At 42.0% G+C, this 16,175-nt stretch overlaps 1 protein-coding gene across 5 annotated transcripts in view; it reads left to right on the forward strand.

Annotated features, from left to right (window-relative positions):
* The window catches only part of LOC114843939 (cadherin-18-like), a 58,386-nt gene that overhangs the window by 37,571 nt on the left and 4,640 nt on the right, over positions 1-16,175 (forward strand). For 4 of the 5 annotated variants that reach the window (XM_029130812.2, XM_029130813.2, XM_055503699.1 and 1 more), the window contains 5 exons: positions 3,034-3,221; positions 4,318-4,571; positions 4,878-5,014; positions 14,783-14,907; positions 15,657-15,771. In XM_029130812.2, coding sequence (XP_028986645.1) covers positions 3,034-3,221; positions 4,318-4,571; positions 4,878-5,014; positions 14,783-14,907; positions 15,657-15,771 — 819 coding nt within the window. Of the gene's footprint in view, positions 1-3,033; positions 3,222-4,317; positions 4,572-4,877; positions 5,015-14,782; positions 14,908-15,656; positions 15,772-16,175 lie in introns of those variants that run through there. The other variant, XR_005896866.2, reaches the window with a different exon arrangement.

Raw genomic sequence — 16,175 nt, forward strand, 5'->3', positions numbered from 1 at the left:
TTTAAATAAAAACTTAATAAATTGCATCTCGTATTGTTATGGTTTTTTGTAGTCTTTATTCAAATGGCAATGCATTTTTGGATGTTTGGGGGTGTCTTCATTCAAGTGCGACAGCAGATAGCCAGAATGCATTGCATGATCTGTGATCCGTAAGTATCGAACAAATCACGCACTTCAACTATAACAATAGCTGATTTGACCACGGAAAAGCGACCATTATTTTTACTTACATATGCGCATCATATCTTATAACTGTCGGGGTCTGGTGTTTGGTAACAGCCCTGGTGAAAAGGCCGGTCGTACGGTCTAAGCAGCTGGTTGCACCCCCACCCCCCTTCCGCGCACACACCCCAAAGCAAAAACTGAACCTGTCCAACAACACAGCGACCTTACACATATTTATGATGGATTAAATAAAACATTAAATAAACCATTAATCAAGAAGAGTGTACATATTTCTTATATACTCTTCTACTAAAAGCAAAGCTGTCATTCGGCATTAAGGCTAGTGCATGCTGCTTGTTTTAACTGCTGGACAGAACAACAAAAAAGGCAGCTGTTAGGTTAGAATAGGTGGCCAAAATCATGAAAAACCTTAAGCAACGCTGATTCAGTGCTTTTTTAGTTTTAAACACCTGTCTTCATTCTACTTCCGCTCAGCTGTCCTGTACTTACGCCTGGCAACGTGTGTAGCATTGTTTAACCAGGGCTCATGTCTGGTTTTACAAGGCCTTGTTTTTAATGGGGCCACAGTGTCCAGTATGGTTCGACAGGTGTCATTAAAGTGGTTCGACAATGTTTCAACAAGTGAGTCAGAGCTCAGGGAACCAGCTGGGATAGTGTGCGTTGACTGAGCGCAAGGGAGAACTGAGCAGCAGTGGAGGAGTTAATGATAAGCCAGCGTTGTGCAAGGGCGCCAAGTTTAGCTGTATGACAAGGAAGAGGTGTGTCAAATATAACAGGGTTATCACAGACTTCAAGGTTAAAAACTGTAAAACCATGAGTTAAAACAAGATCAAGAGTGTGTCCACGTTCATGTGTTGGATCAGAAACTTTAGATTAAAATCCCTAAGTATTAACACTCGGTCGAACTTAAGCATTATTTCGACCAAGAAGTCAATGAAATCATTATGATAGTTTTTATTATAATTGGGTTGCCTGTAGATGAAAACGCATACCGTAGGAGGCACAGCACCCAGCACAAATAAGTCAATCTCAAAGCTGGGGTGAAGCACTGTTGACTTGACCTGGTTACAGGCAAAACTTTCTCTAAAGACGGTCGCTAATCCTTCTTCATGCCCAGACGTGTTTAGTGAGTTAAAATAAGTGCTTTACCGTTTTCAATGAGGGTTGACCAAAACGATTTTGGGTAATATTTAAGAATGAAGAGACACTTAGATTGCTACATAATTTCCAAGTTATCATTCATTCCTTCGTTAAGACACCCTGGCAGATGGCTTGCCGTGGGCTCAAAAACTACCACTAATGCTTTCTAGTTACCTCTATACCTGCCCCAGCAATGGTCAGGCTGAGAGGGGGGCGGAGCCAGTCTCTGGAGCAAAATGGACTGTCCGCATTGTTTTTCCTCGCATACACATACAGCACTAATATTCAATGAACAGACAACTTGCTCTGGATTATTTAGAAGACAGTGACATCTTTAGTGTTATAACAGTCTGATATTCAGTGTTACTTGTAAGATTCAGAGTGCAGCCCAGACGAGTTACGCAGAGTGGACGAAGCTGCCACAGCCGAAAGGCGCCTGCATTGAGTTGACAATGAGGCAGCCGACAGCGGGGCGATCCAACAGCTTACAGGAGCTGTGCGCAGTGGACAGCTGGTGGTCTAATATATATTTAGCTGTTTATTGTTTTAGCTTGCGCTGTGAAGTTTGAGTAACGTTATGAGCTCCTGCTTCTCATGTTTTGGACTGTCAGGGATAGCATTAGCTTATGTTGTTAACGCTAGCAGCAGCTGGAAAAGGTACAGTGGTCATTCGTTGAGTCCAAGCCATGCTGTGCCAGTATCTTTAGGCACCAGGGGAACTAACGAAACAGGCCTTTAGTTTTACTAGGTTTCACTCGGCTTAAAGGTGGAGACAGTGTATGGTACAGGTAAGCCGGTATGCCAGAGTGGAACAGGGGGCAGAAACAACTCTGTGGATTGTGACCCACCAAAGCCAAATTTCTGACTGGGAGTTGAAGATTTAAAAGTGTTCGGCGGTGATATACCAGTAGAGAGTTGATGATTAAGCTGACAATGGATGCAAAGACAGATGGCAAGCCACACACATCTTGAGTCAATGTCAACTGTTGAATCAGTTTGTTCTTGTTTTAATTGATCTGCATCATGTTCCTGAATGCAGTAGTTCAGTGAGTGACAGCAGAAGCTTTGTAGTTCTGACTAGAGGAGAAGGCAGTTGAGAATCCTTTGACTGGTAATGGCTGAGCTGAGGTGACATACTGTAAGTCTGCAAGATTGCTATGATCGCAACGTATCTGTGTTTAAGTTTTTAAAAAGGCGTTGCTCTCCACCATTTTTTTAACTCACTGGTCTGAGCCAAACCAGTACCAGCTTTGCATGTGCAAGTTTGACAAACTCGTGCAGGACTCTGGTCTGTGGTAAATCCTGTTCCAACGTCCTATTGTGGTGTTTGTTACAGAAGCCACTAGACTCCAACAGGACAGGAAAGACTTGACATGTTTTATGTGCTGTAGTTACTGTAGGATAAGTAAGTAAATAAGTAGTAAAGCTTCAAAACCCAACAGCAGAGTAGTAGCAGCATTTTGTTTACAAAACACAAAGAAACCATATTAGGTTTGTTTTGATGCATGTTTTTTAACACATAGACTTTTTTTTGTCTAAACATTCTAGTTAGTTGAGTAATTAGAGCATTAACTCATTCATTGTTGTAAATGTACTTAATACTTCTAAATGATTGAGTTCTCAAATGTTAAATAGTCCATAGTGCAATATCCAATCTGACATATACTGTATTAGGTGTCATTTAGAAAACATTGCAATGTTTTGCAGAGAGCTATCACCTTTATGTTCCGGAGCTGGCTCCAGTGGGGAGAGCAGTGGGTCGAGTCAGAGCCACTGATGAAGACGAAGGGCAGAATGCTGACATGACCTACAGCATCACAAATGCAGACGCCGCCGCCCTCTTCACCATAACTTTAGACGCTGACTGCAGGGAGGGAATAATTTCTCTCAAACAGGTAACGATGCATCACATTCTGTAGTGTTCTACATACTGTAGTCTGAACTGGGTCTGTAGCCCAGTTGGACTGACTTCAGTTTATTTAAACAGCACAAATCACAGCAAAATACCCAAAAATGATTAAAAGAAATTATAGTATATAGAGAAACCAACAACCATGAAATTGTGGCAATTGGTGGAGTGTTCAGATAATTGTCCTAAGTGGTTTCATGTTTGACAGTGGTTCTACAGACATTCTTGAGTCTAGCAGCTAATGATAAGCTGCGTAGAGCAAAGTCCCTGGTTACACAACCCACATCCACATTCAAGTAATGTTGTGACTATTGTATGTCTTAATAAAAAGACATGAAACTTAGATTGGAGATAACAGGCAAAACCACCCAACCAAGCTTTGCTATGGTTGGATGGTTTCAGCCAACTGTCATGTCTGAGTTCCCTCTGCTCAACTGGACTGAAAGGGTTCAAGGTGGCTTTAAATTTGAATCGTCTTCACCCTCCTTTACAGGAAGGCTCACTGCATGGGAAATGATTTTTCATTGGAAATTATCAGTAGATCAGTGGATAATATATTCATATCTAAAAATACAAGTTAGATTATCTTATTTAATACAAAATTATTATTATACAAATTTGTAATATTCTATTAAATTCACCCATCCAAAAAATATCATCCATTTCGTTTGTCTGTTTACACTCTTACTGTTCCTTTATCATACAAATCTGTCTCCAAAGGTAGGTTGTTTGTTGTTGTTATTTTAGGACTTGGTGCAGCCAACGTTACTGCTATTACTACACAAAGAGCTGGGTTTGATTCCCAGGATGCCCTGGTGTCTGTCTGTGAGTTCTCCCCGTGTCTGCGTCGGGTTGACTGGATGTCTGTGTCTACCTCTCAACAGATGACAGTTGGTAGAGGCTCTAGCATACAAAAAGACTAAGTGGTAGAAAAGCAGAGCGAAGGCATGTTGATGGAGAATGTTGCTTTTTTAAATCTGTTTTAGCTTAATGCTCTAATACCTGGCATAGCCACAAGGAATGAAGGTCTAAGAATACAATATAGCAAACGGTGCACTGATCGGTCTTTGATTCTTCCTCAGCCTCTGAATTATGAGAAGAGGAAGGTTCACACACTGAACATTGAAGGCTCCAACACTCACGTGGATCAGCGCTTCTTCCACCTGGGGCCATTCAGGGATTCCACTTCGCTGCGAGTTATTGTTGGGGATGTGGACGAGCCACCTGTGTTTTCCATGGACTACTACATTATGGACGTGTATGAAAATTCACCATTTGGGACCCTGGTTGGAAGTGTAACTGCCTTGGACCCTGATAGCACCGACAGCGCTGTCAGGTAAAGCAGTCACTCATTGGTGATGTCATTAATGTGTGGCAGTCTGACCTCCACGGATTTGTCCCAGATGTTTGTAAACCCTGACTGAAGGTATCTCTGGAAGTTGGACTGTGCATCTTAACTTTTACATTCCTAGTAACATCTAATGATTTATAGGCAACTCTCATGTAAATAAGTTTCATCAGGCCATGCAAACTACTGTATGTCCATACAGAAAGTCAACCACTAAAGTTTTATATTGTTATATGGAATTCTCTAACTTCCAGTTCCATTTTAAAAGGTTTAAAGTTATTTTTTCTATTGCAGGTACTTCATAGAAAATGAAGAGGAAAAACCTTTGTATTTCAGCATTGGTGTGAATGACGGAATCATTAGAACTACCCGGGTTCTGGACCGGGAGGAGACAGCGTGGCACAACATCACTGTGATGGCTGCAGAGGTTGGTAAGTCTATCAGTCAACAAGGCTTCATGAAAATAACTGTGTACCAGGAACTTTTTTTTTGTTCTGTCCAGCAGTTCAACAAGCAGCATGTACTGTATTAGCCTGAATGCCATATTGTGATGGACAGCTTTGCTTTAACAAGAGAAGTATATAGGAAATATATAAACTCTTCTTGATTAATGGTTTATTTAATGTTTTATTTAGTCCATCCTAAATATGTGTGATGTGATGTGTTGGTGGACAGGTTGAGTTTTTGCTTTGAGGTGTGTGTGCGGGAGGGGAGATGGGTGGTGGGGGTGCAACCAGCTGCTAAAACCAAGCGAACAATCGGTGCAAAATAAGTATGTAGGGATGTACCTTAGGCTGACAAATTCATACTGTAACTAAAAACTGTTGTATTGTGGTTTACCTTGGAGATTAATACTAATACCATTAATAGTGTTAAGGTATGTGCACATACTCATGTGTATGTATATGATATGTATATGTTTGTATATGAATTGTTATGCATATCTCATACTACTTAGTAATAGACATACAACATTACGATTTCTTTATTTACAAATTTTTGATATTGGTAGTGATAAGTATCAGTAATACTTACAGTTTAGAAAGCCTGTTTATCAGCTCAGGTGTTGAGTGTCCCACTACAAGGTTAGTAAAGCTGTAGCTTAACATTGTTCACCCAAAGAGTGAGTTAACATCAACAGGAGGGGAATTATTTAGAACCTGCACTGAATTCAATGAAATACCTAACTACACGAGCGCTCTTCCCAATGAGTTTAACTAGGCATAAGTTAGACAGATGTCGCAAGGCAGTAAAACAGTAAGTATTTTCTTTTATTTCATTAATAGTCTCTTTCAGTCTTTTTTTTAGTGTGTGCATAAACCGTTCTGTGCGTGCATAACCAGATGCATGCATTCATAATCAAATTTGTGCGTGCGTAAACACAACCAGCGTCTGTGGCAGAGCACGTCTCCAAGGACGGCGGAAGTAGCCACTCTGCTTTTTCTCATTTTGTGTTTTCCTTTGCTGAAGATTGTCATAAGCTGTGTGTGTGTGTGTGTGTGTGTGTGTGTGTGTGTGTGTGTGTGTGTGTGTGTGTGTGTGTGTGTGTGTGTGTGTGTGTGTGTGTGTGTGTGTGTAAAATAAAAATAATGGGGAAAGCAAATCAAAAACATGGATGTTGATCGTGCACATCAACAAACCAAAACCCAGTTGGGGAGATCATGGCATACACCACGAAGGTGTGATGCAAAGAGCCCACGATCCTAAAGTTGCTTCTGCCTTTTAACCCCTCTGTCCGACTATGGTGGAACATCTGTGTAGCCCAATCAGAATGCATGCAGCATCTCATCACTGTCGCCTTGTGTGTGGAGATGTTTACATTCTCACACCTGCATCGCTGGCGTCTGACTATCAGAGAGGAAGGAGCGCTGAGTCTGAACAGAAAGAGAGAGAGAGACACATCTCGCTGGCCTTGGGTTTGGGAGCTAGAGTCCAGAGTCTGTCAGGCAGAGACAACCATTGAACAATCTAGTTGAAATGTCAAATACATTCATACAAGATATTAATTGCTGAACATAGGTCATAAATCATATAATAACCGCATAGAATAAGGAAGAAACAAATTTTCCATTACATTAAACAATATTAAAGTGTCCAACAGATGATTACAACTATATTAGTACTCTTACTACTATATTACTACTATTACTTCTGTATCTCTCTTCACGACTCACTGATAGAGGTCGGTTTCATTTACTGTAAAATGGGCGTTCATTTTCTGTGAATCATGGCATTACTTCATCACGCTGCATTGCCAACAATACGTGGTGCATTAACATGTACATGAAGTAAAAGCAGTTCAACACATACTGCAAATAAAATACAAACACAGTACATGTAAGTACCTCGTTGGCTGTTTGCCGTGAAAAGGACTGTAAATTCCTCTTCAAACTTGTAGCAGAGCTTCGTGTGAGTTGCCTGATTACCTGCAGTCTATGGCAGATCTCAGCTCGATCTTGCGAGACTTCATTCTCTCTTACAAACAAGACTGCTCAGTTGAAACTGAAGGGAAGGAAAAACAGCTGAACAGAGAAACCTGCTGTTTATGGTGAAACAACTAGCGTCAAAACATTACATATATTCTGTCCGTAATCCATAAAGTAAAGTAACAAACAAAACAAACTGACTAGAAAATAAATGTCAATTACAAAATCAAGTTTATTTAAAATCTTAAATTAGAGCAAAATTTAATTTTTAATTTTTAACTTTGATTTTAATAATAGAAATTTCAATTCTTTGACTTTTGTTCAGTGATTCAGTGAGGGGGTCACTGTGGTCCTGTGTTGGTTCTTTGGCTGTCATCGTATCTACATCCACCCCCTATAGCTACAAGTCTGATGCTACTGGCTGTCTTAGGTGTCTGTATTATTATTGTTTAACACCAGTGGACCCCAGCTGCTGCACAGTGGCAAAATCAAGAAGATGGTAAAACTTTTGAAGAAGATTTGATGCATGAGTTCACTGCACCTGTTTATGGTTACAGGCATGAAATGTGTCCTCACTTAAACCTAGACAATAAAATACCACTAAAGGGTAACAGAGTAGTTATCTATGGTGTGTCTGCTTTTGAATATTTTCTCATTTGCCCTCTCATCATTATTCTGCTTTGCAGAGGTCAGGAGCAAAGGTCATCATGCACATTCTGTCTTCAGACTGGATAAAGCTGCTGAGCTCTCAGGTGATTTACTGGAGGAGAGAGGCTTCAGACCTGCCAGTTATCTCAGGTCTGATCAGAATGTGCTACTCCCCAGATATGCTCTATAAGCTTCTTCTAATAGGATGAGCTGAGAGCAGCCCAGCAAAGTAAAGGACAGAGCTGGAGAGAGGATTATGATGGGAAAAGATCACAATGCTGTAAAAGGATGAAAGAAGAAATTTTACATATGTATTGTTGGTTGGAGGGTTACAGCTGACAGTGCGCCCCTTGACACCTTATCGTACTGTACCGTAAGAACTGAGGCCAAAAAGCAGTGACGTCACTTGGTATGGCTCAGCAGAGGCCCCACCATGGAATTAAGATAGAATACAACAGGAATAAAACAGGATTTTGGCCCTGAACCTGTTACCAATTACTGACACACCACTTTTACTCTAGACATCCTAACAGTCCATTGGTCAATAAACAGACTAGACAAGACTTCAGCCTTGATTCTTTGTTACTGGGCATTTCTAAGGCCGTTCACACATTAACCAAAGGCCAGAATGACAAATTGGGTGTGTCGCAAGCAAAGTTGTTCGAAAGGCTTGCATTCCTCCAAATTGCGTGGCGGCACCTTGCAACACTGTCTCTCTGTCACTGTAGCTGTTAGCATCAACTGTTCTAGCCATTAGCATATCTAGAATATAACCAAAGAAACTTCTGGAGTACATACATCAAATAAGTATCAAGCATGTACTTACGTTTGTCAGAACGTCAAGGCGGCGGACCCACATGCACGGCACGGACAGACTGGGATATGAATAGCGATAGGAATTTATTCCAACTCAGTGTCGATATCAGGCAGGGTCATACACGGACAGTTCATACAGCGTATACAGGAGCAGGCAGAATCGGTGTCAGGGACAGGCAAGGTTCGTACCTGAGAGACTGCTTTACAATACCAGATCGTCAGGCGTAGAATCGTGGTCAGGCAGGCAGACAAGGTCGGTAACAGGCAAGAACAGAAGACCAGGGCAGACAAGGCAGGCAGGGACTAGGCAGGCTCGATATCAGAGGTCAAAAACAAGATACACGGTGCACAATGGGTCAATGAACGCTGAAAACGGTGATAACACGCAACACGATCTAACAATCTGGCAAGTTACAGGGGTGAGAGGTGGAGCTTAAATACAGGGTGAACTGATTGCGGATGAAGTGCAGGTGTGGATAATGAGAACCAATACTGACAGGGAACAGCTGATGATATGACGTTTAGCAGGAAGTCCTTTCAACATAAAACCGGAAATGAAACTGGAACAAAACCTGGGTGACAACAAAGTCCTTTCAACACAATACCATAAACAAGAAACAAGAAACCAGATCGTGACAACGTTTGGGGAAGCAGCAAGTGGATCACGTCAGCAACAGAGCCCTTCTTCAACCTCAAGTCCAGTAATAAATATACCCTCGCTTTCAAAGCAGTCGAAGGTGAAATGGGGTCCACACACGAATAAGCATTTAGGCAGCGGTGCCGGCACCGGTCCATTTACAATAAAATTAATCCATAAAGTTCTTCTTTATTGCTCCACTGGTAAAATGAAAAGGCTGCGATGCTGGTTGGAACAACCAACAACGGAGCTCTTTCTGAACCCTAATGGTCCTATGTCAGTTCGTCACAGTGACTGATTTCTCTTTCTTCTTTTTGTCTTTTAAATGGCGGGTGGCAACCAACTGAAACATGCATTACAGCCACCTACTATGTTACTACAATGTTGCAGGTACATTTAGGGGTCCAGGTTTGTCTGGGCGGGGCTGAAGCTGGTTCTGTGAGAGGATGAAAGACTGCAGACGTACACAGTATGGGAAATTTGAAACCGATGGTACTTGAACCGGATTGGATAAACTCGCAAAATGTGAAATAATAAATAATAATAAATAAGTAGGGAGTGTACTTCTAACACACCAGGAGTGTCTTAACATGAACCAGGGAGTCATAAATGTAAATGTACCAGAATAAATGTACCAGAATGCCCAAAAAGTGAATTTTGCATGTGCAGGGACCTTTAACTGGGAAATATTAAACCTACTAACTTAAAGCAAAACTTTTTTCAATGGGGTTGACCAAAACGGTTTTGGCTCTATTTAAGAATGAAGGGACACTTAAATTGCTCCATAATTTCTATGCTAAAGGTTATCATTTATGCCTAGGCAGATGGTTTGCCATGGGTCCATGAGCCAGATTGAGAGGGGGGCGGAGCCAGACTGAGATGGGGGCGGAGCTAGACTGAGATGGGGCGTGGTCAGACTGAGAGGGGGTGGAGCCACCTGCTCTGTCCGCCATTGTTTTTGTTTGGAAGACAGCAAGTTCTACAGCACAGTCTGATATTTGTTGTTAGTTGTATGAGCCAGCGTACAGCGCCAACGAGTATGTACGCTGTATGGAGGAGTATAGCAGAGAACAGGCATCCAGCAGAGCCAAAGGCCAGCATCCTGCAACAAACCGCCAGATGCATCGAGAAGCCGAGAAGCACAACTGAACGTGCCAGTGCTGCAATGAATCTACCGCTGCCAGACAACAGACAAATGTACAGACATCGCTTTACATTTCAACAAATGGTTATACAGTATTTTACCAGTGTGTTTAAATAAAGACATTGTTTCTAAATCGTTTAGCAGCTTTTTATCAGTTTCTTAGAAAGCCACAGATTCTTCATTTAGCCAAAACCCTCTTCTTTTCTTTATCTGATGTTAGTGGCTGGAAAAACAAGACAGTTGTCCCTTCCAAGAGTCTCTGTGACAATACGCGGCCAGCCGATATTTTATTATTATTAGAGTTGCTGCCAGCCAAGCTAAAGCACAGGCTAACATTAGCAATGTAAGCTAACGCTATCCCATACATTCCAAAACACTACAACTTTACTTAAACTTCACAGCGCAAGCTTACTTACTCTGTGCTCATTTGACCGTTCTGTTCTAGCTGTTTTTTCTGGCTTCCTCTCTGCATCCTGAAGCTAGTTTTAAGCTCCTCTGAAGATATGTAACCCAGAACTGATCACAACATATACACACAGTCAGCAGTAGAATCCACAATTTGATAGATTCATTGCAGCACTGGAATATTCAGTTGTGCTTCTATCAGCGCAGAAAGAATGATGCATCTGGCGATCAGTGGCACCTTCGTATTCACAAAGTCTAAATGTAAATGTTAAATGTAAAAATAAATGTTACATTTAAATGTTGAATGTAAATGTAAATAGTATATCTAAATGTATATATATATATATATATATATATATATATATATATATATATATATATATATATATATATATATATATATATATATATATATATATCTATATATATATATATATATATATATATATATATATATATATAATGGATGCACTGTCCCCACTGCTGTTCTGCATAGGTCTGAACCCCCTCAGCCAAATAATAAACAAGACTGGCTATGGATACCGACTCCGGAACGGGGCCACCATAAGTCACCTCCTCTACATGGATGACATCAAGCTGTACGCCAAGAGTGAGCGAGACATCGACTCACTGATCCACACCACCAGGATCTACAGCCTCGGACATCGGGAATGTCATTCGGGCTCGAGAAATGTGGGAGGATGGTGACAAAGAGAGGCAAGGTAATCCACACAGAAGGGGTCTCACTCCCAGAAGGAACAATAGCAGACATTGAGAACAGTTACAAGTACCTTGGAATACCACAGGCAAACGGCAACCTTGAACAGGCAACAAGGAATGCGGCAACAGCCAAATACCTCCAACGAGTAAGGCAAGTCCTAAGAAGCCAGCTCAATGGCAAGAACAAATCCCAGGCAATAAACAGCTACGCCCTGCCAGTGATCAGATACCCTGCGGGAATAATAAGGTGGCCAAAGGAAGAGATACAGACCACAGATGTTAAGACACAAAAGCTCCTCACCATGCATGGAGGGTTCCACCCCAAATCCAGCACCCTGAGACTGTACGCTAGCCGCAAGGAAGGAGGCCGAAAACTAGTGAGCGTGAGAGCCACTATCCAGGATGAAACATCCAAGATCCATAAGTACATCAAGGATAAGGCCCCGACAGATGACGTGCTGAGTGAATGTCTCAGGCAGTGGAGAACAGAGGATGAGATGCTGGAAGAGGGACCATCATGGGAGGACAAGCCCTTACACGGGATGTACCACCGGAACATAACTGAAGTGGCTGATCTCAACAAATCCTACCAATGGCTTGAAAGGGCTGGGCTGAAGGACAGCACAGAGGCACTCATCTGGCTGCACAGGAGCAGGCCCTGAGCACCAGAGCCATAGAGGCCCAGATCTACCACACCAGACAAGACCCAAGGTGTAGACTGTGCAAAGAGGCCCTGAGACGGTCCAGCACATAACTGCAGGGTGTAAGATGCTGGCAGGAAAGCATACATGGAACGTCATAACCAAGTGGCTGGCATAGTATACAGGAACATCTTGCGGCGTAGTATGGACTGGAAACCCCAAGGTCAAAGTGGGAAACACCTTCCAAGGTGGTAGAGAACGAGCGAGCCAAGATCCTGTGGGACTTCCAGGTCCAGACTGACAGAATGGTAATGGCGAACCAACCAGACATTGTGGTGGTGGACAAAGAGCAGGGCTCAGAGAAGAACTGGAGAAGGCTTGGAAGGTGAAGGCCACAGTGGTGCCTGTGGTGATTGGAGCACTGGGGGCAGTGACCCCCAAACTGGAGGAGTGGCTACAACAGATCCCTGGAAAAACATCCGACATCTCAGTTCAGAAAAGTGCAGTCCTAGGAACAGCAAGGATACTGCGCAGAACCCTCAAGCTTCCTGGCCTCTGGTAGAGGACCCGAGCTTGGAAAGTGGATGAGACCACCCGCGTGGGGTGAGAGGGGAGTTTTTTTTTGTTTTTTTTTTATATATAGGTCTCAGCCTGACCGTCACTGGGGCAGGTACAGAGGAAACTAGTTGTAGTTTGTGAGTCCAAGGCAAAAAGGCGTCTGTCCTGTTTCAGAGGCTTTTTTGCAGAGGAATGAATGATAATTTCTTTGCATACATGAATCTGAGTGTCCCTTTATTCTTAAATACTACCCGTGATCGTTTTGGTCAACCCCACTTCTTTTAAGGCCTGCTTTACCTGGAGCAGAGGTCAGACAACAAAATGTTGTTTAAAACCTACATTTAATGAGGCATGCTCATTAAGGAGAGGCAAGACCAACAGAAACAAGGAGTGAGAACTCACATGCATGACCCATACAACATGTCCATTAATAATTTATTTTAATTTTAATTGAGGAAGTATGAGGAAAGGACAGCGAGGAACAAAATGGTAACAAGGACAATCCAACATTCAGGGAATGAAGCACAGACAAACCACCTAACAGGTTGAAGGGCAACACCATGCGAGATGTTTGGCATTTGCCAGAGAACACTAAGATTGTGCCCTTCACAGATGAATGCAGGTTCACACTGAGCATGTGACAGACGTGACAGTGTCTGGAGACACGATAGAAAATATTCTGCTGCGAGCAACATCTTCCAGCATGAGCGTTTTGGCAGTGGGTCAGTAATGATGTGGGGTGGCATTTCTTTAGAGGGTCGCACAGCCCTCCATGTGCTGACTGCCATTAGGTACTGAGATGAGATCCTCAGACTCCTTGTGAGATCATATGCCAGAAAGGTTGGCCTTGGCTTGCTCTTAATGCAAGACAATGCTAGACCTCATGGTGTGTGTCAGCGGTTTCTGCAAGACGAACGCATTGATGCTATGGACTGCCCGGCCTGTTCCCCAGACCCAAATCCAATAACAAACCGGTAGCTCGTCTCCCGCTGTGCACACACACAGACACACACACAGTATTCATGCATCAGCTGTTTAGCCGTCAAGAACGAGTGCAAACACCTTGTTTGCTGTTTCATTATTTACATGTCAGGAGTAGTTAGACTTCAGCTACTGTAGGGGTGGGCAGATCGATCCTAATATAGATTATATCGATACCAATGCTAGTATTGTAGTATTGATATCGATCGATACCCCAACAAAAATATCGATACTTTGAACTTAAACTTTTACTCCTCTGCACTGCTGCCGATTTTTCAAAGAGGCGATCTAACTATCTTGTTTGTCTGCATCTCTAAGCGCCTGTATGCCAGAGTGAAGCAGACACACACTAACAATTTAAAACAAAACACATAACATCGCGAAAGTTAAGAAAATGTATTTATATTTGATAATGCATTAATTGTCAAAAAGTGTCGCTATCTGAATCAATATCGGCGATACTGGTCCAGTAAGTACTTGCAAAACGTAACAGCTGGACGACCACTATTGTTTATTATTAATTGGGTCCATTTGTCATTTGTGTTATATTATATTTATTATTTATATAGGTCTGACAGAACTTTCTGAAGAATGGTTCTTCCCGGTAGAAGGGGACGGGGTCAGGCCTTTAAGTAGAATGGCCAAACTCCATTGTGGGGGACAGTGGGTTGGAGAATGAGAGCGTATTGTTTGGCAGGAGAATTGTTGGAGCGAGATCAGAAGAGACATTTTTTAAGCGATTTGGGTTTTGAGATCCACCTTAAAGGTTCATTGTTATTAATCCTTTTTTTTTAAGTACCTGTGTTTTTTTCCGTCCACCTGTAAATACGGCACCAGGTTTTTTACTGCACCTTTTAGGCTCAATAAACATGACCATCTACGAACAAGCCGTCATCCCTTTGTTGTTTTTAGAACGTTTTTCCACGTCTCGACTGAGCAGACAGAGTGTATTTTATATACAATAGCGACAGATGACACCTAATTTGACCCCAGATGAATCTCCATTAGGGGCTAATGCTCTGCTTTTGTTGTTGACCTGAACTCAAATCAGCATAGGGGACACCTCCACCATGATTCTGTCTCTTCTTATGAGTCACACGGTGTTGATAAAATCACATAGAAACAGCGGCTTGTACACGGAGACAGGCCAGTGAACATTGTGTGGTTTTAACAGAGCAATGCCTCTACTGCTGCAGCAGCTAACACCTGGTCCTATATTTCAGATAACCCACGCATGGTGAGTCAAGTCCCAGTCACAGTTCAAGTGTTAGACGTCAACGACAACTCTCCAACCATCTCTGGAGCCAACAAGGTCATCACCGTGTGTGAGAGCATCAAACATGGACAGGTGGGTCGTTGATGCTCCAGTATAAGAGAACTAAAGATGGCTAAAGGCTTTTGTTTATGGCTGGAAATAATCAAGTCCTAACTAGAAATATTCCAAGCCTTTTTTCTGCTGTAACATGCCATGTGTTGGACTAGAACGACCCAGAGTGGGGCAAACTTATTGTTCTGGTGGTTATTTGTGACTTGGGAGTGTTGTGGTGATCTGACTGGGCATCAGCAGCGCTAGTGGAAGCAGGGGCCTGTCATTGATATTGATATGCTTCACAAATCAATGTGAAATGTGAAGGTAACTAATGATCTGTCTGGAAATAAACAACTGCTGAGATCCAGAAAATCAGCTAATGGCTAAAGTTTAGATTACAGGAGTTACAGGACGGATCCACCGGCATACAGTGCACCCGGAAAGTGTTCATAGTGCACATTTTTTTTCATTTCAAAATGGATTAAATTAATTTATTTCCTCAAGATTCAACACACAATATCCAATATTTTATTTTCAATTAATCTGCAACAATTTCAAAAAATCTGTTCTCTCATTGTCATGACGGGGTATTGTGTGTGAGTTTTGAGGAAAAGAATGACTTAAATCTATTTTGGAATAAGGCTTTAACATAACAAAATGTGGAAAAAGTGAAGCACTATGAATGCTTTTCGGATGCACTGTACAGAACAACGGCTGCAAAGCAGACTCACACACAAACATACAGGTACATCATAGAAAGCTTCTGGTGGCTTTTCTTTCTCCTTCAGGTGATTCAGACCATTCAAGCAGTAGATTTGGACAACTTTGCAAATGGGAAGTTCTCTTTCTCTGTTCCTACTAAGCATCAAGCCAATGCGAATTTCACCATGAGAGATAATGGAGGTAAGACGTCAAAGTAAATACATCGTATACATCCAGCAGCTGTAAACCTAATGAGCTCCAATCAATGCAAATGCACGAAACACAGTGCATTGTTACAGTATGTGCATTAATAGGATTCATTAGGAAGCATCATTCAAGCTGTGTTCTGTTAACACACAGGTGGAAGACACCTTTCCTTAACTAGTTAGTCTTTTTCATGCAGTGTGATTCCTAAGTTAATTCAAAATGTCTTAGTTTTTATTTAAATGCATCATAAAGACCTGTGTCCAGATAGAATGGGGGCCAGGTTCAACACGCTAAAACCCTGTGACAACAGCTTAACATTGTTATTTGTTTCTCAGTAGATCTGCCCATTTTTTCTTGTGTTAATAAATTTGTGTTATTAAGATATTTACCATAATAAT

The sequence above is a fragment of the Betta splendens genome, chromosome 17, assembly GCF_900634795.4.
Source record: "Betta splendens chromosome 17, fBetSpl5.4, whole genome shotgun sequence".
In the NCBI taxonomy this organism is placed as follows: Eukaryota; Metazoa; Chordata; class Actinopteri; order Anabantiformes; family Osphronemidae; genus Betta; species Betta splendens.